At 46.7% G+C, this 26187-nt stretch overlaps 1 protein-coding gene across 1 annotated transcript in view; it reads right to left on the bottom strand.

Moving 5' to 3' along the window:
• Positions 1 to 26187, bottom strand: part of LGR6 (leucine-rich repeat containing G protein-coupled receptor 6) — a 151532-nt gene that overhangs the window by 50751 nt on the left and 74594 nt on the right. The window contains exons 4-5 of the mRNA XM_014946302.1: positions 25745 to 25816; positions 927 to 1142 (exon numbers count right to left, since the gene is read on the bottom strand). Coding sequence (XP_014801788.1) covers positions 927 to 1142; positions 25745 to 25816 — 288 coding nt within the window. The remainder of the gene's footprint in view (positions 1 to 926; positions 1143 to 25744; positions 25817 to 26187) is intronic.

Here is a 26187-nt window from a genome sequence, read left to right as displayed (position 1 = left end):
TCACACCTGAACTTGCAAATCAACACCAAAAAAGTAATGACTAGCTAATTCGCACATGTAAACTTCCTTTTAAAAGGTGGTAATGTACAAGCCTCTGCTGACAGAGAGGGTGCACCTCCTGATGTCACTTCCAAAGACATCAGATTGCTCTCTATTACAGGCGGCAGAGGGTTTTAGCGTGTCTCACTGCCTGTGGAGGAAATGTTTCTCTGCTGGATCAGGTATCTTCTGAGAGCAACACTGTTTTCCTCATTGCTCTGAACACTGGCAGTAAAATGTTTATAATGCAAACTGGAGAAGAACATGCACCATGGGGTTGTGATCACCGCAAAGGAGAGTTGATCCTCACATATAACACAGTCATGCAAAAAAGCATGCACAGGCTTGGACAAGGTGCTGAGGTTAGACCTTTTGTGTGAAATCATATTTTGGTCAAAAAGTTTTCTCATCATGTTTTCCAAGAAAAAAATAAAATTGACCTGACTGCAAGATGTTACAGATTTTTGGTCAGGTTATTTTTGTTTGTTTGTTTGTTTGTTTGTTTGTTTTTTCATGTTGACAGAAATTCCTGAAGATTGGAGGGGGAAATAGAAACGAGAAGCTTTATGTTACTTGAATCTTCAGGGGGAAAATATCAACTTTTTGTTTCCAGATACTCAAATATTAATTAATTCAAAGCATTTTGTGAAGGGTATCAGGAAACCTTTTGGCTCTTGAGTGAAAAGGACAGAAAACATGAAAAAAACCAAAAGTGGCAATTTTAGCACTTCATATCAAATTTCCTTGACTCTTGTGAACAAAATCTGCTGCCCAGCTGCTCCTGGGGAGCAACTGGCAGGTGATCCCGTTTGCCAGGGATGGTCAGCACCTTGTCCCAGCTGGAGGATGCCAAGGCTGTGAGGGAGTAACAAGTGGAGAAGGCTTACAGCACCACGAGGCTGCTGAGGTTCTGGAAGGCGTAATCGGGAATGTGCCAGATCTGGTTGAGAGCCAGGGTCATGGCTTGCAGCGCTGGCAGATGGTTCAGAGCTTGGACAGGGATCTCCGTCAGGGCATTATCGTCCAGCCACAGGTGACGCAAGGAGAGCAGCCCCTCAAAGCTCTTCTCGGGCACCACAGAGATAAGGTTTGCATCCAGGCGTCTGAGTGGGAAAGAAACAGGGTGGGGAAAAGTGAGAGATGGATCTAGCATTGCTTTACGTGCCCGCAGTGTTATGCAAAGGGAGTTTTGATGCCGAGGCGGGATGGATTGATGGCCAGGGAGATTGGAATAGGCTGTAAATAGTGATTAGCATAAGGAGGTCTCACTGCAAGGCTCCTGCCTGCGCCTGGGGATGTTTGACCGCCACCAAGGATGATCCCTTCTTGGTGGCCATTTAATGCTGCCAACTGATGGCAGCTTCTTAAACAAACTGAACTAAGTCCTTTCATATAGACCCACCAGATGGACACTGGCCAGCTGTGATTTGCAGACACACCCCCCCCCTAAAAATGAGCATCAAAGCATCATCCCCCGGTGCCGGGCTTGCTGTGGATCTGCCTGAACCATTCTATGGGGGGAAACAGCCCTGTTTGGGGTACCCCACCTCCTGCTCAGACTCACTACTGCGGAATGTGCAGGACAGCAAAACCAGGTGGCCAAAGCCCCATTCCAGAAGAAAAGGATTTATTTGGAAATGTGAAATATGTGGCAGCCCTGGTTGGGGTCCTGTGTTTGACTGAACAGCCAGAGCTACCTGCAAAAACACTGCAAACAAATCAGACCGTTTGTCATGGCACAGGCATGAAGCCTGTGCTCTCTGTATGCACGTATTCAGGCCTTTCTTTCTCATTGATTTGCCAATTGTTTTTTTTTTTTTTTTAATCATCACGGAAACCTTAAGGCAGTTGAATTTGAGGTTTAATTTGGTGAGAAACTTTAATTTTTAAGACTTGTTTTTGTTTCAAAATAGAATGAGAAGCCAAAAAATATTAAGCTCATTATGAAAAAAAATACTAAAAAAATAGATTTGGGAATCATCTGTCTTAAAGTTTAGTAATTCAACAATAGTGAACAGGATACAATGTGTTATCTGTAGATTTTAAAATCAAAATATAAGAGGAGTACACTTCAAATTTGGATGAAATACCAGGAACCAATTATACCAAGGAGGAAGAAAATCCTGATTTCCATCCACAACCAACAGAGTTTATTTTATTTTTCCAAGCTATCTAAAAGAAAGATCTCTGAATTCAAATTGCAAAGAGAAAACACTTTGCCTCTTTTCAAAACGTGAGAGAAATAAGTTAACAGATCTGTCATAGTCCAGCCCTCAAATCAAGGATCCTCCATAAAGGAATGCAGTACAGAAATTAGTCTTTTTGACTACATAAAGTAATATTTTGGATGAAAGTTGGACACTGGAGCAGATTCCCAGACACTGTTCTCCCCTGGCTTCAGACCCTTGTCCAAACAGCACAGACAACAGACCTGGTTCACAAAACACTTCCCAGCACCCTGTAATAAACGTGTAGTCTGCAGGACCAGATGGCCCCTCAGATGCACAGAGCAGGGAAGATCCCAGGTGCCAGGTGCTCTAGGGTGGGGGAGGGGTGGTATTTTCTGGGTGAAATTATCAGATGTTCCTGGGAAACAGACCTTTTCCTATGCCACACAGAAAATAATTTTCTACACTGGCTGTTCTGACCTGGATGGACAAAGCTGGGTATTTGTAAGTGGTTGAGAAGTGTAGTCAAACCTTCCCTTGGACAACTGTCCTTTAAATGCAGTGCACAAGACTTGATACCTTGCCTCAAGCTGAAATGATACCCCAAAGTGGATTAAATATCTATTTGATTACTCCCATTTTGCCACATCAATGTATGTTTTCATTGCTGCAAATTGGCGTTTTCTGGTGCAAGGCTGCTCAGCTGAGTTTTTCAGCCAGATCTATTGATTCCTCTGTGGATGACAAAAGTACCTTGCACCCAAAGCTCAGCTCAGTTGCCGTGGGATTTGCATCTTTGCTCAGAGGGCTGACACAAGAGAGTGTATATTTCCCTCTTGTAGAGGGTGGGCATGTTGCAAATTCTGCCTCAATTTACCTCCTGTTACCAAGACTACAAACAAATCAGAGACCAGCATCATTCTCCTTCGCGAGAAGACAAATCCAAAAAATAAAAAGCGGAAAAGCAAACCCTGCAGCAGACCAGGGTAAGATTAAACACACTATTTGAAAATTTTCATCAAAAAATTCTTGTTTTGGGACAAACAAGACCTTTTTGTCCAAAATTAAAACTTGTGTGGGAAATGCTAAACTTTGTTTAATTTTTCCATTCCTTCTTCAGCATAAGAATTGTGTTAGGTTTTGGCATCATAATCTGTTTTTCAAAAAAAAAAGAAAAAAGTACTGCTTACTCTTCTCAGAGACATTCTCTCATCCAAATCCCTATATGTTTACTGAAAAATTGTTTTAAACTGAATGCTCTGTTTCAAGTTTAATTAATTAAAGAACAGACAATGAAAATATCCGCTGAGAATAGTTATCATTTTTCAAAACCAAATTAAGCTTTCAGAGATGGAGACACTAGAACAGAGCCAAGGGCTGGTACACCAGGCTGAGCTGTCCTAGACAGGGACAGTTTGTGGCAAGGGAGTGAGATGGACCCCATGGCTGTTTAGCTTCATGTCCCACTTGGGTCATGAACTCCTGGGTGAAGCCACAAGGGTGTTTTGGTTTCAGTGTCACAGTGCCCCAGGTGTTGGGGAAACAATTAATGCTGATGGATTTGCTCCATGGCTATTTAACATGTGGTCAGGAAAGGCACGTTTTTACATCCATGGTCCATAGATATGGGAGAAGTGCCAGTTGAGGTAGCATGGGTTCTTGGTGGTCTTTTTTGAGGTACTTGGACACCTCCCTGTCTTTGTGGATCTCTATAGTAGTACAGGGGCAATAATTGAAATTCATCTAAGGAGTTTGTTAATGTTCCTGGATGGCTACTAACTGTTGCTCCAAGCCAGGCTCTGCCCCATGTCTCCACACCGTCAACGAGAGGTCACCTCTGCAAGACTAAACTGAACCCCAAGTCTTCTGTCTTCCGTATCCTTACCTCTGCAGGGGCTGCCTGGTGGCAACATGACACGTTGTGATGAGTGTGGCCAATGTCCATGAGACCTGCCTGGAGAGCAGTTTGCTCAGGCAATGTTGGTGAGCTCCAGCCACATAAATGCTGCCTTAATCTGCTCCAGAGTGTGAAAATCAGATCCCAGCCAGATTCCTCAGTGGAGTGAAAGGGAGACTTTCTGCTGGGTGCAATGAGCCAGAGCAACCCCAGAATCATCAGCCTGCTTGGACTGTGGAAAAGCAATATGGAGCTAGTGAAATTATAGTTAGGAACAAGGAAATGTCCAGGCGAAGGCATTTCATGCACAGCGTGACAGGCAGGATTACTTGTGTGCCTTTGCAGCATTGACAAGAGAACAGGAAACATGGAGTAAGTGATGGCTGCATTCCTGGTACCAAAAAGTCTCAGGATTGTTTAATTGCTCCTCAGGGAATTGCTGGCTCTTTCTGGAATAGAGGTGCATTCTTTCTAATAAAAGCTGTGCATGTGGGGATTGCTAATTGCTATGGCTTTCAGACAGCTCTCCACTCTCTTCTGGAAGGAGAAAAGCTGAAGTTCTTGGCACAGAGTTGTTAGTAATTATATCAATTATACTAAACAAAAAACACCCCAACAGTTCTCTCCTTTCTTCCGTGTGTGACTCTGGCTCTGTAAGTGTTTTGTGTTATGATTTATACCTAAGATAATTGGGCTGATTAGTGGGTAAATGGGACAGCGCAGGCTGGGGCTGGCTCCTCACCTTCCACAGAGATGTTTTAATCTGTATTTCACCAAATCACTCAGTTGGTTTCCTTGCAAGCATTAACCTGTTTGTTGCTTATAGAGGAAGATGTCTCTTTCACAGAGCCACTGGATGGCCTAGAAGTGGGACTTATCTCATGCCTGCTGTCAAGCAGTGCTATAGCTCTGGAGAGCGGATGACTCACACAGTGGTCTCCAGGTGTCTGCATGGACAAGATTTCCAACTGACTTCACAGGCTCAAGCAAGGCACTGCAAAGCATCGTCCTGTCTGTTGCAGGCAAAAGGAGCTGTTTTTAAGTGGGGCATTGAAGAACAACAGCACATGAAAATCACCAGTTGCTTGAAGGTCCCAGCTTCTGGCTTTAGATCTGCATCTACTGCTGATGGTTATGGGGAATTTATATGACTTCAACGTGACACTTAGCCAGAATTCCTAGAAGTGCCTGGAATCACCCTAGATTTTACTCCATTTTCTGTTTTAGGGACTATGAGGATGAGGAGAGAGGGAACGTGCCTGGAAAGAGCATCAAAAGTCCCTTGGTTTTTGTTCTGAGGTGTTGCCTATGTCATCATTGTTCCCTGGGCAGATATTCATGTCTGTGCTGAGCCGTGGTGAGAGGAGCAAGTCAGCATCAAATGCAAGTATGTCTGAGCCCCACCAGCTGGTGCTTCTGGTGCTGCTGTATCCAGTGGTGGCTCTGGGCAGTGAAAGGAACTTGTGTGGGGTGGGAAATGGAAGTCTGTCCTTGGGCAACACAGTGTCAGGTAGGTTTTGTGTGGCTGCAGGCTTAAGAGCTCAGTGTGCCTTTGAAGGTCCACTTCATTGCCCTGAGCATTGTCTGGATTTGATAAAGGCTTCAGGAAGAATTGCCCGCCTTCTTGCTCGTATCAGTCCGGAGGTGGTTCTAGGATAAAAAACATTCCTAGAAGGAACCAAGCAGGTAGGTGGTCCTTTTCTAATGAGAAAAATTCAAGAGTGGGAAATTCCTGCTTCCCAGTGTGCAGAAGAGAAGCCAGTGCAATCAGTACAGCCATTCAGGAGGTGCAGGTGGTGGTGGGGCTATGTGTAGTTGCCAGTGCAGCAAGCATGTCATAAACTTTGCACTAATTCTGACAGATCAACCTATAATCTGAGATCTTTGGTTTCCTGTGCCACAGACCCAGCAGTTTCTAAGAACTGTCTTGTTCCAAGAACTGCTTCTAGAGCATTTCAGAGGATGTACAAGTGCATTTCCTAGACACCTGTGAGCAGATGCATCCTGCTGTCTGTAACACGACTGGCAAAAGTGTGCAGCAGCAGATAACCAGAAAGAGTGTCTGTTTCCTAACAGATCTGGTGCAAATCTCAGGCTATGACCAACAGAAGCAACTTTACCCGTATTTTTCCATGTTCTTCTGGCTGTGGAGTATTTACAGGGGTAGCTGCAGCCTGGAAACCAATAAAATGCACAATGTCATGCTATCAGGAAACATCCTGACTTTTCCTGCTGTTCTTCCTCCCTTGCACCTGGTAGAGCCAATACTATCTGGCTGACTGGATGTCTTAGACAAACTACATGCTGTAACTGGTTGGCAGTATGGACTCTGTGGTGTTCCCCAACTCCCCGCAGCCCAGTCACAACAGGATACTGGGACCTCAAACCTTGTTCCATCCTCCCAGCATTTTTTGGCACTTATTGGGCTATTACTTCCCTTGATAAAATTGGAGAAAACTTGCCACCAAAGGTCATAGGCAGCATTGGGTGGTACTGGGCTGGGTTCTCTCTTCAAACCAGGGAGCTCCGCTGCATCTCGACTATCTGCCAGCAATAGAATATGGCTCATAAATAAAGGATGGTCTGGAGAGAGAGATGTGACCCTCGAAGAAATGATGACTGACTGACCAGTCCAGCAACAGTGGAAGGAAGAGCTGGTTGCCCACCCCTCCCTGAGACCACCCCGTCCTTGGGAAGTGAGGTGCTTGCTGTCTTCCCTGGCCCCAGCATGCATGTGTGTCGGCTACACAGAGCTGATCTCACCAGAAACATCTAATTGGTGCCTTCAGGCAATCATGTCTCTCTTCCTGTCTGAGTTTATCTTGAAAGGCTCGATTGAGTTACCTCCTATCCCATAATAGGATCTCAGTTCCTTGTAGTAACATAAGAAGGAGATGATGTCACTGCAGCTAAACTTCTCTGATAACTTACTAATGACTGGGGCCAACATCTAAGCTCCTTTCTCAGGCAAGACTCCCAGATGCACTGAGTCAGTACCTGGCTTATGAGCTCCCAGGGAACTCGCCATGCAAGGAACTGAGGGCACAGCGAGGGAGGACGACTCTGGAGCTGTGCAAAACATCCTGCTCAAAGGTGCTCCATGCCAGCCTGGCTCCCTCTCTGTCAGACTGCCATCTCCATGTGTGCTGCTCTTTCTGCCAGGCACAGCACTGGAGCACCCAATGGCACTTGGACACAGAGGGGCAGGAGGTTCTGGGTCCCTGAGCTGCCCAAATAGCCCAGGTGAGGAGCAAGGGCTTCTTCCATCAACTGACATCAAATGGGATAGGAGAAAGGCAGCTGAGGACTGCAGTGCTAACCTCAAATGTGGGAAACGATTCAATTTCCATTCTGCCTATTGTGTCTTTGTGGTCATAAAGTACTGCAGATATGTACTGCAGTGGGAGAATGGACCTGTTGGAGCACGTCTAGAGGTCCTCCTCCCCAAAAATGATCAGGGGGCTGGAACACCTCTGCTATGAGGACAGGCTGAGAGAGTTGGGGTTGTTCAGCCTGTAGAAGACAAGGTTACGGGGAGCCCTTATCGCAGCCTTTCAGTACGTAATGAAGGCTTATAAGAAAGATGGGGACAGACCTTTTAGCAGGGCCTGTAGTGATAGGACAAAGAGTAATGGTTTTAAATTAAAAGAAGGTAGATTTATTCTAGATATAAGGAAGAATTTTTTTACGATGAGGGTGGTGAGACACTGGCACAGGTTTCCCAGAGAGGTGACAGATGCCCCATCCCTGGAAACATTCAAGGTCAGGTTGGATGGGGCTCTGAACAACCTGATCTACTTGAAGATGTCCCTGCTCATTGCATGGGTTTGGGTTAGATGAAATTTAAAGGTTCCTTCCGACTCAAACTATTCTACGATTCTATGAATGACACATTATTGAATAAGTGAAACATTGCCTTCTAGGCCTGCTCCAACACCTGGGCTCTCTGCCCCTGCCACAGAAGAGCTCATAGCCCTCAAACAAGATTTTTCAAAGTTCCCTAGCTCCATTTCCAGACTAAAGACTTGTGAAAACCATCCCAGGCAGTGAATGAAGACTCAACTGTGTTCCCAGTCTGTTGGCTGTGGAGCAGGACCTAGTGGAAAAGTTTGCAGGGCTCTGTTTGGACTGCAATGAGTCTTCACTCCTGACTTAATGAGACATGTACCTCTGGGAAGCCCTCCACAAGGGATGCTCAGGAAATGAAATCAGAGCAATACCTAGACTCCACACAAAGTGCCTTTGCTACAAACAAGAGGGCTTTGTTATACCCAGTTGCAGACACCTCCAAAACCCCTCAGGTCAGAACCGTGCAAGAAGGATTGCCAAAATCTCTGTGCAGCTACAGAAACTGCTGACAATCAGGTAGCTGCACTCCACTGCTGCACCAACTCCCTGACTAGCCCTCTCCTTGGCCACCTGGCATTGCCCCCCTTGCCCATGGTGCCAGGCACAGGGAAATGAAGAAGGTACAGAAAGCAGCCAGAGGCTAAGCAGAGCAGATCAAAGGCCTAGCAAGGAGTGTGGGTCCTGCATATTTGCTGGGAAACATGGTGTTTGTTAAGCACACAAGCTAGATGGAAAAGACAAGGAAGAACAGCTCTTGGGGACAAAAGGGACAGGACACACTGCTCTCTGGGGAGAGAGGCTCCGAACACGTCATGGCACCTTGAGAGATCCTGTAGGCCAAGCACATTCTGGGACACAAGTGCCATTTCATATCTTGAATGCATGGGGATCAGGGCCAGACCAGACGCATCACAAAGTCCCTGTCTGGTAGTGTGAACCTGCAGGGATGTCACAACTGGGTTCATGTCTGCCTTGCTTCATCTACTCTCTGCTCACGAGACTCCATGACATGGAGATAGGGTTCCAGGTGTCCAATCTGGTGTTTTACTCAGGCAATCACCTCTAGACTGGTGGTTATTTTGTTTTGATGGATACTTGAGTGGGAGCCTCCTCTTGTTGAGGTGTTGAACTGTATCCTGGTGTGTCTGAGTGCCTCCCTGTGCTGAGTGAGCACCCATAGGATCCCCCATGACCTCCCAGTGCAGCCAGCTTTGTTTTAGAAATTAAATAACCCTCACCCTTATAACTCTTTTCAGTGGTTCCCAGTGAGAGGACGAGGGGCAATGGGCACAAGTTGGAACGTAAGAGGTTCCACTCAAATATGAGGAAAAACTTCTTCACAGTGAGGGTGACAGAGCCCTGGAACAGGCTGCCCAGGGAGGGTGTGGAGTCCCCTTCTTTGGAGATTTTCAAGACCCACCTGGATGCAGTCCTGAGTAACATGCTCTGACAAGATCTAGGCAATTCTTTAACAGGGGAGTTGGACTAGATGATCTCTATGGTCCCTTCCAACTCTAAAAATTCAGTGAAATTCAGTGAGACAGATTGCTTGAACCATCTATAGTGTGGACTAGCACAGACCTCACAGATCACGACACTGAGCTCCTACTGCCAAAGACACCATGCCTGATAGGACCTATCACAGGGATGGCTCCTGCTGCTCCTAAAATTTCACTTATGTGTACCACATCACTTGGCTAAAAATTAACTTGGTGTTTATCTTGCCAACACAGCCAATGATTCCTATGCCGTATTTTATAGAGTGAGACAGTTCTGTACTTTTCACTCCTGAATCTTGCAAGACTGGATGTGCTCCCATCTACCTTGTCATGGAGGAAACTTCTTGAAGTCCGCAGGGTTATGAGAGGCAGAGAGCTACAGATGGGAGTAGACTAAGGGCCACTGCTGTGTCTTGCACAGAGGACTAAATGCTGCATAGGTGGGTGCCAGTTTAAATATGTTGTTCATTTCTTACTTATGTTCTTGTCTGCAGTTTACCTCTCTGTGGTTCATCAGGAGTGCTTACACATTCAATGCATGTAACATCTGGGACCCATCTTCCTTTTGCACTGACACATCTACTGTATGTAACACCTGGGACCCATCGTCTCTCTTCTCTATTGAGTTGTCAGTGGGGAAATGCAGCATGCCCTGGACAATTATGTGTATAAGCGAGCGAGTTAGGGTTCATGAGTCCCCATAATAAAGGTCAATGGAAAACACATTGGAACTTACTATATGACTCATACACAAGAGTGTGTGTGTGTGGATTGTGGATGTAAGCTCTGATTATTATTTCTTTAGTGTCTACAATGTTCTAGGCACGAGGAGGGCAGTCAAGATAGCATGTGCCTCTTCCCAAAAGCTGTTACAGTCTGAAATGGGAACTGAAAGTGCATAGGAGAGGGGTACGAAGATGGAATTAAGTTTCTGGCTTTGTCAAGCTCTTTGAGGGAAGTTTGCTTATTGAAAGGTGGGTACTGGAATCATTGCCATGTGAGCAGAGAAAGGTAGGAACAATATAGATAGACAAACGACCACTAGTTTTAGCTTGATGTGAATGATCTCTTGAACGTTTATCCAAGTGGAGTTCCTGGTTGCCACACTGGATTGCTAGCAGTCAATATAGAAAAGCTTGGAGGTGGCTACAGTACATCATGGGCATAGCCATGTAGGTATAACCTCTGCCAAGCTGCTAGAAAATGCAGCTCAAGCCACCCATCCTGTGCTGTGATCGCTTCACTCAACTGGTGAATCCTGGAGGTGCTGGGGCACGGCAAGGGTTGTCACTCATCATCACCCCCTTCCAAGTGGTGCCTACCACAAGATCAATGAATGGAAAAATTAGAAAATGAAATCTCAAGAGAGGAACTGACTCAGGGGATCATCATGAACATGATGGCACAACTCAAGATCACTGGGACCTGAAGAGCCTAATCTCTACATGTTCTAGAAAAGAATTTCAAAAGCTGTAAAGATATGAAACTTCTGCTTTTTACACATGATGTACACAGGTAAGGCATCTTACAGATGACACCAAGTTAAGCAGGAGTGTTGACTCCCAGGAGGATAGGGAAGCTTTGCAAGGGGATCTAGATAGATTGGATCACTGGGCCAATGCCAATGGAATGAGTTTCAACAAGGGCAAGTGCAAGGTCCTGCACTTGGGCCACAATAACCCCATGCAGCGCTACAGGCTTGGGGAAGTGTGGCTGGAAAGCTGCCTGGAAGAAAGAGACCTGGGGGTTCTAGTTGACAAATGGCTGAATATGAGCCAGCAGTGTGCCCAGGTGGCCAAGAAAGCCAATGGCATCCTGGCTTGTATCAAAAATAGTGTGAGCAGCAGAAGTAGGGAGGGGATTGTGCCCCTGTACTCAGCACTGGGGAGGCCACACCTCGAGTATTGTGTCCAGTTTTGGGCACCTCAATCCAAGAGAGATCTCGAGGTGCTGGAGCGAGTGCAGAGGAGGGCAACGGAGCTGGTGAGGGGGAGGGAAAACAAATTGTATGAGGAGTGGCTGAGGGAGTTGGGACTGTTTAGTATGAGGAAGAGGAGGCTTAGGGGAGACCTCATCACTCTCTACAACTATGTGAAAGGACACTGTAGAGAGGTTGGTGCTGGTCTCTTCTCACAGGGAATTAGTGACAGAACGAGAGGGAACGGCTTCAAGCTCCAACAGGGCAGGTTTAGACTGAACATTAGGAAAGAATTTTTCACCAAAAGAGTGATAGGGCATTGGAACAGGCTGCCCAGGGGGGGGGGTGAGGCCCCCTCCCTGGCTGTGTTTAAGGGCCGGTTAGATGCAGTGCTAAGGGACATGGGGTAGGGGAGGACTTTGTAGAGTAGGGTAGATGGGTGGACTCGATGATCCCAAGGGTCTCTTCCAACCTAGACGATTCTATGATTCTATGATCTGATCCAGTCAGGGGTAGAGTTTCAATATCTACGGCCACCATTCTTGTGAGGAGATAACAATTTATGCAGACATCTATTTTTCTGTATTATTTGCCACTTCAGCGGCATAATAAGATAGGTTGGAGTGGCTGAAGTTTGCTAAACTTTTAGCTCTTAGTCTGATAAACAACACTCTCATCTTGCTGGGACATGAATCCAGAGATCCTTTACAGCATGGACACTCACAAGCATGAGCCATATGGACATTTCCCATACATAAGCTTCACAACATCTCATTGCTCAAAGCCAGGGAGTAATGGATGAAGGACAAATGAAGGCAGGGGTTTATTGGGTCACTGCTAAACAGAACTGTTCCTTGAGGATGATACATTCAACAGCTTGTGTGTGGTCTCTGAATCTTTCTCTCAATAAAAGCTATTGAGGTCATTGTAGTGGGATAACTGCATTGCATTTCATGCTTTTTTATTGCTAGGCAGAAAAGGCTCTACTCTGACCAGCTGAGTTCCTTCCACCAACAGGAAAAAAAAAATCATGTCTCTGATGTATGCGATATCCATGTCAGAAGACTTTGCCATTTCTGACTTGCCCCCAGAACAACAGTTACAAATTCAAATCCCCCCAACTCTGGAGTGCAGAGAAATTCCTCTCTGGTTAATGGGTAAGCTGCTCCTTGCACTTGTATTTTTGGGCAAGTCGATTTCCTTCTGATAGTTTTCTCTGAGGGCTACACAAGTGTGTGCTTGGTTCTGTGCACTGGGGCCTTGAGGGAGGAGAGATGGTCAACTCTGCTTTGGTACCCAAGCTCTGATGATATGTGATATGTGTTAGCTTATCTGGCTGTTTTTGTCAGGTAAAATGGTGGGTGGGGAGAGGGGCTTTTTTGTTCCTCTCCAGGGGTAGGAAAAATACATCTCATCCAGCCTTATTCACACAGAACTTGAAATAGGGCCTTTCCATAGCCAGAAGAGACAACCAGAGTCCTCTGGAGAGTGATTCACCACCCCAGACAGGGCTCTGAGATAACAGAGATGATTCACACCCTCTGGAGGTGCTGATCATTTTCCACTGCTGACTAGCTGAGATGAGTAATATCTAGACAACTATGGTTGGAGAAGACAAATCCACCTGGTCTACCAAAGGGAGACATGGGCATAGCAGAAGCTTACCTGAAGGGAAGGAAGGCTGTGTAGTGAGGCTATGGAGGGTGACTCAGAAGAATTTGGTCTTCTTCCTGGTGGTATCTTAGGTTCTCCCACCATGAGGGAAGGATCTAACACTCTAGTTATAGCAGAGAAGACACCAGCCTCCTAGTCCTAGCCATTCAACTTCCCAACTACAAACCTGGCCCAGGCTGCTTTGTTGCAAGGCCAAATGCCAACATGGCTGATCCTGCTGCCGTTCTTTGAGGGCTGCAAAGGGAGGCAGTGAAGCTGCTTGCTGAGAGCTACCAAGAACACAGTAACCAAGCCACAGTTTTCACCCCTGTAAAACAGGGTGATGCATTTTCTGCCAAATGGATTTGCCAATGGCTTTTGAAAATGTATTATTTCTCATCATTGCAGGAAAAATGCTAGTTCTCTTTAAAGGTGCTGGGGAACGCTCCATAAACAACACAGAGACACAAGCTGAATGGCAGAGAAAGCTGCTGGAATAAGAATTAAGGTCCAGCCACACACTTTGTTTTCCAGTCTGGGATACTCTTGAATCCAGACCAGGGATTTTGATCAGACCAGTGTAAGCAGAGGAACAACTCCAGAATCTGAACCTTGGAATTATATCTTAATGCAGCTTTTTCTTCTCAAACCAGGTCTGATATTGCCAAGCTGTTGCTGCCAGTCCTGGCGACAAGCACAGTTCTTCAGTGACAGCTCAGACTGGCTGAAGTAGAAAAAAGACCTAGGAAGCAGAAGGTTGGATGACAGCCTGTGGTACGTGGAACCAGAAAAATCTTGTCTGCTCAAAATCTATGCCAAAAAGCAGTAACTCCTCTGAATTTGACTTCTTATTCCTGAACCAAATTATGAGATGTGGCCATAGAGAAAGAGAGCCTCTGTCCCTTTCAGGCACATTCTGAATCCGAGGAAGGAAAACACAACTGTAGCATATCCTCACTGTCTGTGCACTGGTTCAACTGTGCACACTACACCTGGGAGGAAGGATCACGGCATGTGGAGCCAGAGAGGCTCTTACTTCCATACAGCCAATGAGGAATACTAACAGCAGCCAAACTTCAGCAAGGACTCACCACACCATGGCTACATCACTGCATGGAATTACCTGCAGTGCATTCAGATGTGTGGCACTCCTGTGTTCACTTGGATGTCGTAGATATCTGCTCTTGGCCCCTCCTAGACTTTCTTCTTCAAAGAAATGCCATTAAACACTTGAAATGCCAAAACAGAGACCAAACTTCTGAAAATAAGAATGGGGACAAAACTCCACTGACTTAGCTCCTCCCCAGAGCTGCCTGCTGAGAAGAGGTTCCTCAGGGAAAAGAGAGGATTTCAGAGAAGGGACAGGAAGGTTTTGAGTAGCAAGTGTCTTCTAGAGGGGAAGGATCTTCTTTAGCATGCTGTCTGCACTATGAAATTTGGGCTCTCTTTCCTGCCACAGGCATGTTTTCTGCTGGTCTATGGTTCTATAACAGGTGAAATTCAAGGTCCTGTGCTCTAAGCAGCAGTAATCACCAATAAAGTACTTGTGGTTGCTTTGTTCCAGTCTAACCTCAGATTTGCTGTTAAGAACTACCCCACTGCTCTTCCCTGACCTCTTTTTCATTGTGCTCCAGAAAGACCGGGTGGCCAATAAATCATGCTACAGCACTGAGGTGGTCTTGCCACAAGACAACTTCTATGCCAATAGATTGTAAGCCACTGCTATGTTATGTTGACTTTATAGATTTCTGGGTTTTTCCATAGCTTTTATCGTCTAAACACCCAATGGAAACAACACCTTTCTTAAACCTTACTGCTTCATATGTGATTTATAGAGAAGAATATTACTGTTAACAGAAAACTGTCAAATCTCAAATAGATCAAAGTAGTGAAACGAGGAATGAATTGACTGAGCTCTTCAGGCCATGCTGATTCCAAAGTATTTTTTTTCTTCCTTCTGTCATAAGAATTTATATGGTTGTGAGAATCTGATCGGGTTGGAAGAGCTTTCCTCCTTTGTCTACATCAAAGTCCACATGTTCTCAGATTGCTATAAGTCATTCTTTGCATTTTAATCTCTGATCATATGTATAAAAATAATTACCTGCCTTGAGGGACAGGGGATGAAGTAGTCTTTATTGCATTTCCGTGAAACTCTCAAAAAGATATCAGAGATGTGAACCAATGGATTGAAGGAGTGGATTATTTTAGAGGTAAAATTAACCTGTGTGCAATGAGTGTACATGTCAGGCTGATTTAGTGCTTTGAGATTTTGAGTCAAGTAAAGCTGGAGTGAAAACAAAATATAATGGGAAATCAGATTTTCAGAAAACATGAAAATTCTTGCAATGTTTTTAAGAACAGAGTATATGACACAGTTTGTCCTCCACATTGCATCCCATCTGCTTATGAAGGCATCAAATCCTTCTGCAGGACAGATGAGAAAAGGACAGACACAGCTGTCATATAAACACCTGAAATGGGAACGTGATGTTAGCAGGACCAGTGCTTGTGGGACTGGAGTCCTCCTCAGGGAGACTGTGGCTGATCAGCTGGGAACAACAGATTTGTGGCAGAGTGGCAAGTGAATCCTGCAAGTATTTCAGAGGGATGCAGTGAACAAAGCCTTTAAGGGAGAAAGGAAAACTAAAATGAGAGAAAGAACAGGATCCCAGGCAATGGGGCCTATTGTGCTGTTGCCCACTACCTGTGTATAATGGTGATGGCTAACTGCACTGGGTGCATTAGCCACCAGGTTGCAGGAAATGGTTTGCTCTAGGAGACTGACACAGGTTGACATGGAGGGAAGGTCTCTTGCTTGTCTGCAGTTGCTTCTCTGACATGCTGCACACAGGAGGAATTGCCAAGAGACAGAAAGCAGATGGAGACACAGTCACAAGTGTTTTTTCCTGGACCATTTTGCTTTAGCAAACACGGCATCAAGCCCAACAGGAGGAGAATCAATCCCTTTGGGGTACAGGGCTAACGAACTGCCCAAAAGGACTGAACCTGGTGTTTGCTAGCATTATGGTGCATCTTACCTAGGACACAAGAGAAAACGCAAGGTAATTGTGGAAAGGACACAAGAAGAAACTGACCTTGTGGTACAGGATCTTGAGGCTTCACTCCTCATGAAGGGAAGTGCTGCTGCTGCTGCTGCTAATGGGGAAAGGGAACATGGCAGAGCAGGGAGTGGGCCATGACTGAGAGCTAGAAGAGACTGATAGCAGAGGAAGAGGTGAATGTAATAGGAAGTTTTTTTGAAAATTGGCCAGAAACCATTCTCAAATCTCATGCCGCAGTTTCTGTGCTTACAAATGCAAGGGTGAAGTGGGGTATGGGCTCAACTGTGGAGAAATCCCATGGTCAAGGCTGATCCAAGGCTGATCAATTGGATGAGGCATAAATATCTGAAAATTACTTTATTGGACTGAATACAGCCCTGAGAAGAAGGACTTGGAGGTGTTGGTTGATGAGAAGCTCAACAGCAGCTGTCAGCCTGGAGGGCTCACAGCCCAGAAAGCCCCCCACATTGTGGACTGCATCCCCAGCAGTGTGGCCAGCAGAGCAAGGGTGGGGATTCTGCCCCTCTGCTCTGCCTGGGGGAGATCCCGGCCAGTGCTGCCTCCAGCTCTGGGGCCCTAGCACAGGGAAGACATAGAACATTGGAGTGGGAACAGAGGAGGCCACAAAGATGATCAGGGAGCTGGAGAACCTCTGCTGTGAGGACAGGCTGAGAGAGTTGAGGTTGTTCAGCCTGGAGAAGAGAAGGCTCTGGAGAGACCTTATAGCAGCCTTCCAGTATCTGAAGGGAGCCTACAGGAAGGCTGGAGAGGGACTTTTTACAAGGGCATGGAGTGATAGAACAAGGGGTAATGGCTTCAAACTGAAAGAAGGGAGATTTAGATTGGATATTAGGAAGAAACTTTTCACTCTGAGGGTGGTGAGACCCTGGCCCAGGTTGCCCAGAGAAGCTGTGGCTGCCCCATCCCTGGAGGGGTTCAAGGCCAGGCTGGATGGGGCTTGGAGTAACCCGGTCTGGTGGGAGGTGTCCCTGCCCAGGGCAGGGGGTGGAACTTCCCACCCAAACAATTCTATGATTCTATGAATTTATGAATGGGCTTTGTAGACATTTAGCCAAGACACCAGACTTCTAATTCCCTCTTATCCCAAATTTTATTATTAATGGACTGTGATTTACATACTCTTTCTTCTGGGGAGCAGGGTGTCCAGCTGTTTAGATGTTTCTGGACAGATTCCTGCACATGCAGGCACAGATGGACTAGAGCCGTGCTTAACTCCCTGATTCACATACCGTGCTCCAGGCACCAAGCACACAATGAGGACACCAAGTTTGATACACAGGCAGGTATCACAGCTAGGAGAAATCTCGGTATTTCAGATGCCTCCTTTTGAACTGTGTGTCTGTCTCCAGCTGTGAATGGAGAGGAACAGGCACCACTGTGAGTGATCCATCTCCGAAGGCAGGTGCCTACTTCCAGTAGATGATTTTCTCCCCCAGTGCATCTATTTCTCCCTCTTGAGTAAAAGGGTATTGCTCAGACACATGAAAGTGAGCTCAGCTGGAGACTCCCACACTGCTGGTGTCCCACTGAGGGGTTAGATGACATTACGTGTGTTAGTGTCTCTGTGTCAGCTGTGTCCATACTTTTGGGGGCTGGGGTCTTCATAAGGTGACATGCATCCATAAGTCTCTATGGGAGGAGAAATGAGCTACCATGGGCAGGAGATAAATGAGTGGATGCCTTTATCCAGCAGGGAGAAATGTGACTCTGGAAGCTTTGTGCCTATGCTGGTGTGTCTTACTGGGTCAGAAAACCTGCTACTATCCTAGGGAGGCCCAAAGTCTCTCAAGTCCCACTAATTAGCTATTAACACAGTTTCTCTCCAGTCTGGAGGAGGTAACCCCAAAGAAATGCACAAAGCTCTGGGATTCATGTCCATAAGCTAGAAAACAGATCACCACGCTGACAGCACAAGCTGGTATCGTGGAGCTGAACTACAGAGGTAACTTTGGGAAAGCTGCACTGGGCTACTTAGAAATCGTATCCTCCTAGAGCCTCTGGCCTCAAAGCCAGGTGAGAGAAGCTAAGTCCTACAGCCACCCTATAGCCACCCATACTGGAAAAGCTGTGACACTCTGGCTGGCACTAATCCCCCCTTCCTGCTCCAAACTGCTGTAGGCAACAACCACCCAGATGAGCCAGACACACACCAAGCACCTTCCCAAAGTGCTGATTTGCAAGAAACTCCAGAAAGAGCCAACCATTTTCATCACTTTCAATAAGTATTTGAAAAAGAAAAACCAAGAGTTTATCTTGATCTCTTAATCCATCAGGTTACTTTTCTCTTTGCTTTCTCTACCTCTGCAAGCCTGGTAATTATAATTTATAGCACCTGCTCACTTTGAAATACCTTGGACTCCTTCTGCCTGGCAGAGGAACAGACACAATGCCCATCTGCTTTAGGTAAGTGCTCACAAACCACAAAGTCGTTAATTAGATTGACACATGACTCTTCCAGAATACACGTGGTATGTTGTATTACTGCACCTATAAACCACTGGTAACCAGATACTCTGCCAGGGGATCACAACTGGATCAGAGCATTACGTAAAGCCTTGGCACCCCTTTCAGGGCTCAGAGCATTGCCATCAGGTGTGCGTGTTCTCTCTAATCCTCCCCACCGGGCTTCCCAACATGCTTTCCAGATAAAGCAAGCCTGCTGGGAAGCAGGTCCCTCACACTTAGTAGGAGGCTCAGTCTCCAGAGCTTTGTATTCTCTTATTTTGAAATCCAAATTTCTCTTTGTATTCATCTAGTGATCCTTGCCAAGGTCTCCTTCCTGACAGCTCGAGTTCCAGGTAGTGATGCCTCCACATCCTGTAGCTGACAGGGAGCAGGGCAGGTCCAATTCTGGCCCCACGGGCATGGCTGCAGCTTCTGAGGACCTGTGATGAGGGGTGTTTGTAAGGACAGGTGTGTCTGATGTGGATGGGGGTATTTGGGCAGATTTGACACTTGTCTCCTCAGGCTGGCAGACATCCATGGGGCAGAGTGAATCATGAACACCTCTGGTCGGGAAACACTAAACCCCCACAGTGAATGCCTCCCTCTGTAGGAGGAGTGGCTCAGATTGCGTGAAGTCCTTGATGAGTGATACTCAGTGATATGCAGTAAGCCAGCCTGGAGCAGCCAAGCTTTGGGTCAGTGCATGAAGTGACAGGGAATGGGTGTCCCAGAACTATGAATGCCCTTGGCATCAAGTTATGTTCAACAATTGGAAACCTCCACCTCGTTTGCCAGTCTTCCCAGCACCTATGTTAGAGTTTGCAGGAAGAAGCCCTGTTAGTGTGTTTGACATTATTTGCCAAAACTCAGGACTGCATCTTCCTTGGTTAGAAAAGGTATGGGGGGATCACACAGGGCAGTGGGAACATCCTCTTGGAGAGCACCCTCAGGGGAACTCCCTCACCCTCCCATCCCACCTCAACTTGCCTGAATCTCAAGTCATTTTTTTGGTGTGCTGTCTGTCCTGTGAAGGACTGGAACTTCAGTAACAGATTTCCTGAGAGCCAGTATACCTCATCCAGGTTAGTATTAATTACTGTCCTCCTGTTGCTAGTTCCTGCACCACAACACGTCTTTTGTGGGTGACACCACACCTGGCATGGAAAAACCTGCAGCTGGTTGGCAGCTTTGAGAAGGCTCCTTGCCTGAAGACAGAGCCTCATCTCTGCCAGATCAGAAGGGAAGAGCAGTGGGAGGCCCACAGAAGGAGAGTGGTGTAAGCATGGTCTTGTGACACCTGGCCAATGTTTCTCCTTCCTTGTTTTTGGTCTTCACAGATGTGAGAGCAGGGCCCAGGCCATGTTAACAGATAGCTGCTGCTTCCTTTCCCTGGAGGTGAAGTCCTTTGTTAAGGCTGCCACAAAAGAAGCTGTCTGGGATGGCATGCCAGGTGCATGTGCAATGCAAGAGGCCTCAACATGGAACAGGCTTTCCTGGGGATAAGGTACTCTGGAGAGTTCATGTGCTGACTGTGCTACAGACTCTGACAGTTCTGGACAGGAGACACCTACTTCCCTGTGCATCATCCCCCAGTAAAAAGGAGAAAGAACTTTCCTTCTTCTCTCTGAGTGACAACATTTATTGGAGTTTCTTTCTGCCTGAACTTTCCCCTCCTTGAGCATGTATGTAGAAGTTGATGTCCTGCTGTTAGAGACTCCCAAACTTGCTGCAAACTTCCTAGCTGGTACCTTGTCCTCACAGCACACATCTTGCAGAGCCTGAGGAGTGTCTGGCTGCCTTCACTGTCTGGCATTCTCAGTAGAGGGACTTCAGTACGGGTCTGAACATGCCACATGCCTGGGACCCCAGTCTGGACCCCGGTAGTGCAACAAAGGGACCCAGCAATTCAGTTCCAAGTGCTACCAAGACTTGAGTGCGTGTGTCCTATCTCAGTGGACATCTGAATGTCATCTCTGAATGCTCAAAAGGCAAGACAGCTGCCACCTTTGGAGACTGGTGTTTTATTAATCATTGTTTTTTGCTTTCCTATTTCAGAGACTCCACTGGATCCACAAATCAGGGTTTTGCTACATTTCAGTTCTAACTTGGTGCTGTGCAGGCAGTAAATACCAACCTCCCTCTCTCCACAGTGGCTAGAAGCATCCCCTTCTGTCCCAATTTTTTTGCCAACTCATTGAAATGCATGGTAAGTCCTACTGGTAGAGCAACACTCAAACAATGGTTCTCAGCTTCCACTTAGTTTGGGTGCTTCTGTTCTAAATCTGAGAAAATATCTGTGTATAGAGAAGTCTGTTTTTCCTCTCCTGTGTCAGCTTGTCTTAAGACATAAATACTTTCCCTTCAAATTCTGCCTGAATCCCGGAATGACGAACGTGGGCATCAAATTCAAATATCTGAAAGAGCAAGAAAATAACCAGCACACAATCCCTTTCTGTCTAGTATATCTGTCTGTTCCACCCCATTCCTGTTGGCTCCCATTTTCACCTTTTCAGCTGCCCTGCCTGCTTAGCATGTGTTGCCAACTTGCAAAGCAGATAGTTAATATTCCACGAAGTGCCATACAAGTCCAGTAACTCATGAACTGTCATGATGTGCCATAATGCCACTTCTCCTTCTGACTGGAAAAAAGTAGTCTCTGGTAGCACAAGAACACTGGGTCTCTGATGGCCTGACTGGAATATTTGGAAACCATGCTGTGGGTGACCTATGGGTGTTCCAGGCTGGCAATTTTTTTGGCAATGAATACACAAGAGTCTCATAAACTTGTGGAAAATGACTCAGATATTTGAAAAAGAGGGGGGAAAAAATCTCTCAAACGCAGGCCTCTTGGCCTGAGGTTAGTAACTACATTTGGAGAAGTCATGGTAGCACCAGTGAAAACCAAGCAGAGCATCTTAGCTCTTCATCTGCCTTAAGACATAATGATTGTCCACACTGTGTCACTCCTGTTTTTCAAATCAGGTCTCATTTTTCTTTATGGACCATTTCCCTGTAATAGAGAGAGAAGGTGTCTACAGAAGAGCATCTCTAAACATGAGCTAGAAGCAGAATTGTAAGGCTCTGGAAGCACTGGCTTCTCCCTTGAGGGAGCAGCCCAGGATGAAGACCCAGGATGAAAGCAGGTCATGCTTTCACCAGCGTGAGACACAGCAATGGTACAGTCTCACAACACACTGTGTGTCTTCAGAATGTCCCCCTCCACCCAGGAGGCAGGACTGGGCCTCACAGCCATGCTGGGCTTAGTTAGCAGTCATGGTTCTTGGACCTTCACCATGCCCAAGGGTTCTCTGCTGTACAGTTTCTGTATAAAGAGGAGAAAATGCAAATCATCGTCTTTTTCTGCATGTGCCCTCCACACTCTCAAGTGGCCAAACTAGAGACACAGACAGGGCTTGGTGCAGAGCTGGCTTGTGTCTGTCCTCTTGGAGAATAACTCTCTTTAGAGAATAACTATTTCCTGTACTCTCTGTACTGAGGGCAGGTTTTATTATAGCCTGTTGGTGATCTGTGATCAGGGTCATTCTGAGAGGCATCTTCTGCCCATCCTTTAACCAGGTAGATCGAACAAGGAAGGGGGTCTCATCACATGGGACATTTCTGAAACTTTTGCTTCCAGACACTGCCCCCCTCCGATTTGCAGAGCTGGACCCAGCCTTAGGGGCAAAGCATGGAAAAGCAACTAGGGGACCTTGACTCATCTCTTATGGCTGTACCTTGAATACTTATAAACAAAGAAAGAACAGGGTGGATGAGGTGGGCTCACTAATATGAGACCTACAGAAGATACTACTGTTTTGCTACTTGCTTTTTGTTATAAAAGCCTCTCTCCTGGAGCTTTGCATCTTTCCCACAGTCCGTCCCAAATACTTCCTCTCTTGGTGACTGGTGGTTATTCATAACGATTGTGACATTGCAGAGTCTCGAATGAGGCATGGGAACACCTTAATCCAGCAAATGGAGCCAGGACACCCAGGTCCTACTCCTGACTTTGTTGTTGACCTAGGGAAGATCACTTTGCCTTCCCATGATCGTGTTGTTCTTGCCAGTGCAGTGCAAGCACTGACAGTGAGTGAACTCTCTGGAAAGCACTTCTGAGTGTGCAGCTAGAGATGACTATGTCCAGGTGCTCTTAACCTGATGGGGAAAGATCCACAGCATCTTGCCCCACAGTTTGCTGTGTCTACCAGTTCCTGCTAATTCGCTCCCTGTGGTTTAGCTAATCCCTTTCCAGTTTCTCTGCTCAGGTGAGATGTGATGAAGAGGGTCCAGCCCAACCACAGCTGGTCCCACCAGCCTCAGCTGGCAAACAGGATACCTGCCTGGCTCAGGGGGAGAGGTGTTGCCAGCAGCAGATCTACCACAAGGGATTGTGCTGTTTTCCCAATGCACATCTCATTTTCTGATACTTTCTGCCAGTTCTCAAAGTTGGGCTTCCCAAAAAGGGTGTTTAATTAAATAGTTATCTGTGTAAAGGTGGTCCAGAAGCCTTAGGCAGTCTGTGACCATGAGAATGTGTACCCAAGCTCCCTTGGCTGGAGTGGGACTTCAAGCTCTGTCCCATCAAATACTTATTTTCCCAGCAGGGGCTTTCCTTTGAACATATACTCTCTCTGTGCCTGGTGGCTGGCCGATAAGCTGTGGGTCTGGCTGGTGTAGTGAGGACCATTGGATGGAGGAGTCCTGCAGGTCAGAAGTGCTTGTCCCCTCTTCCATCCCGAAGGCAGGTCTTGTCAGGTCTAACAGGTTTTTGCTTTTTTTAATGAAAGAGACAGGAGTGGGAGGCCGCTGTCTTAGTCCCTCCTGGGCACAGTTTGTGTCTGGGACAGGAATTTGGATCCCATGAGAGGCTGGGAAGAGAACTTGAGCCTCAGAGATGGATCTGGGGAAGGCTCAGAAGAGGTGTCCCTGGTCCAGGGGGATGAAGGCAGGTGTCCTAAAAACGGATGGTGAGGAGAGGAGGAGTGAAGGAGCCCTGAGGGACTGGGCATGGGTGCTTGTGGACTGCTGGGAAGAAAGACGTGGCTGAACTACCAGGGGTGAGGGGCTGGGGGGAGCTCTGAGAGGGGACTAACAGCCCAGACAGGTTGTTCCAAAGGGCCAAGGCTACAGGAGAAGAAGTTCCCTGCTTAGTCACCTTGGACCCTGGATGGGAGCCTACCAACTGGCCATTTCAGCAGGAAGAACATGAGATCCCAGCTGGCCCAGGATCTCTATCCTCACCCAACTTTGGAGATGCTTGGGGCCACCTCAGAGTGCACTAAGAGCAGGTACTTCTGTGTTGATTCAAGAGAAAACATCCTTCCTCCTGAGCCTTATAAGAAGCCCAAAAGTGCTGTAAGCAGCTTCTTGGAGCACTTTGCATTTCTCGTGTGCTACATGGTATTTCAGTGGGGGCTGTTAGCTGAGGGGATGGAGCTGGTGGACCTCTCAGTGCTGGCTGCGGTGGCCATCCACCAGCAGTGTGTGCCCCAGGCCATGTGTCCCAAGCGTCAGTGGTGCCCGAAGACAGTTGAACCTTCAGAAGCAAAGGTCGGGTTTATCTAACCATGGGTTCTGGTGGCACTGGTTGTCACACACCCTTCATGGACATAAGAGAGACAGGCTGAGTGGGGAAAGTGACCTTCCTGGGGCAGCCCTATTGTGGTAACCTTCCATGTCATGGTTCCCTTGAAAGGGAGTCACCTGGAAAAGTTTGGAGATTAGATTAATCTTCAAATCCCAGGAGAAGGGTGTCTTGACTCTGGCACTTGATGTGATATCAACATGTTTTAATAACAGCCACAACCATGTACCAGTGATGTTTCACCAACAAATTTTTCAAATATCTGCTGGCAGAAAGAGCATTCATATCCTGCACACCCAACACCCCAATTACAAATTAATATTTAAATTACTATTTACAGAAACTCATACTTGGTGTTGGGAGGGCCACACATGGAGAACTGTGCCCAGTTTGGGGCTGCCTGGTATGAAAAGGATGAAGAGGAACTAAACATGTCCAGTGGAGGGCTGGCAACTGATTCAGGGTCCCAGAGCACTCGCCCTATGAATAGAGGTGGGAAGAGCTGGGTTGGTTTCACCTAGCAGAGACCAGGCTAAGAGGAGATCTGGTAGCCACCCACAACCAAAGATGATGGAGCCAAGCTCTTCTGAGTGGTTCCAAGCAATCAAACAAAGAGTAACAACCACAAATTACGCTCCAGGGGTTTTAGGTTGGAATTGAGGAAAAGCTTCTTCCCCAGGAAGAACAGCCCCAGGCCAGGTCACCAGCAAGGGAGGAATCCCCATGCTTGGAGGGTTTCAAGGCTTGGATAGACAAGGCTGCAGCTGCCCCACCTAGTATCAGTGATAGTCCTGCTGGCCTGGAGACACCCAGAAATGGCATCCAGCCAAAATTTTTATAATAAAAAGACATAGTAAGACTGGGGCTGAAGTTAAGGATTAGGGTTAAGGTTGCTTTTTCAGTGGTTCAGCCCAATTCAGAATGTTCTTACAAGCTTTGGCGGTGGTGCTTACACCAGCTGGGCAATTACCAAACAGACATTCCCTAAATTCAGTGGCACTACCAAGGTCTGATTGCAAGTCTGCCCATACTCAGGAAAACTGCAAATATTTGAGTGACGTGTGATTTTTAGTAAACACAGTAGCACAAACCTGCTGCAGATATAGTTAAAGGAAAAGTATGACCTCAGCCTCAGCTGTTTCTCCTGACGCAGTCACTAAAATGTTTTAAAGCATTTCTCCCCTAACATGACTACCCTCTATTTGGGTAGTATAGCCCAACTCACATATTGAGAAACCAGAGGGTTCTATGTGCTCCCTGGCAGGTCCCTTCCCCACTTCGGTCCACAGTGGAGAAGATGAAGCCCCTTCTGGATAGATATTTTCCAGTGTTCCTTGAAATATGCATTGGTGCTGGTGGCCTTTTCATCATGATGGGGGACACGGGGAGGTGTCGTTTCAACGTCCTTTACCAAGACAGTGTTCCTTCCTTGAAAACTGAGCTCCCCTCCCTTCTGTGCTAAGTGACAGTAATCTTTGCTTTAATTGGAAAGAAAAGGAAGAAAGGACAGAACATCCTTGACAAAGGAACTAATGACTCAAATGCTGGGAAGGCCAGGGCCCCCAAGGGACTGTGCAGCTCACAGCATAGATTTTTAATGACTTACAGAGATTGGAGGTTTGGAAGATCTCTCAGTGCCTCTGCAGGGATGCGACTCAGCTGATTGTTCTGCAACATCCTATAATTAGAAAAAAGAAAACTTTGTGTTTGGTTTTTTTTTTTTTTTTTTTTTCAGAAAAGCCTAACACAAAATGGAGGATGTTGCTGCTTGTTTCTGAAGCTGTCCCAAACTCTTGTTGGAAAGCTGGAAGGGTTGGAAAGCACCGCGTTTGTCATCCAGGGATCTTAAGTAAGCTTGCAGGCTGCTGGCAGGTGAGCTGCAGTCCAGGCTGGACCAGAATCCTGCAGCAGAAGGTCCCAGGGAAAAGCAAAGAAGCTGGTGAAGGGTCTGGAGCACAAGTCTGATGAGAAGTGGCTGAGGGAGCTGGGTGTGCTCAGCCTGGAGAAGAGGAGGCTGAGGGGAGACTCTATCACTCTCTACAACTCCCT

Source organism: Calidris pugnax, unplaced genomic scaffold (genome assembly GCF_001431845.1).
Source record: "Calidris pugnax isolate Ruff unplaced genomic scaffold, ASM143184v1 scaffold116, whole genome shotgun sequence".
NCBI lineage: Eukaryota > Metazoa > Chordata > Aves > Charadriiformes > Scolopacidae > Calidris > Calidris pugnax.
The sequence above is the reverse complement of the archived record's forward strand: the minus strand, read 5'-3'. Positions and strand labels throughout refer to the sequence as shown.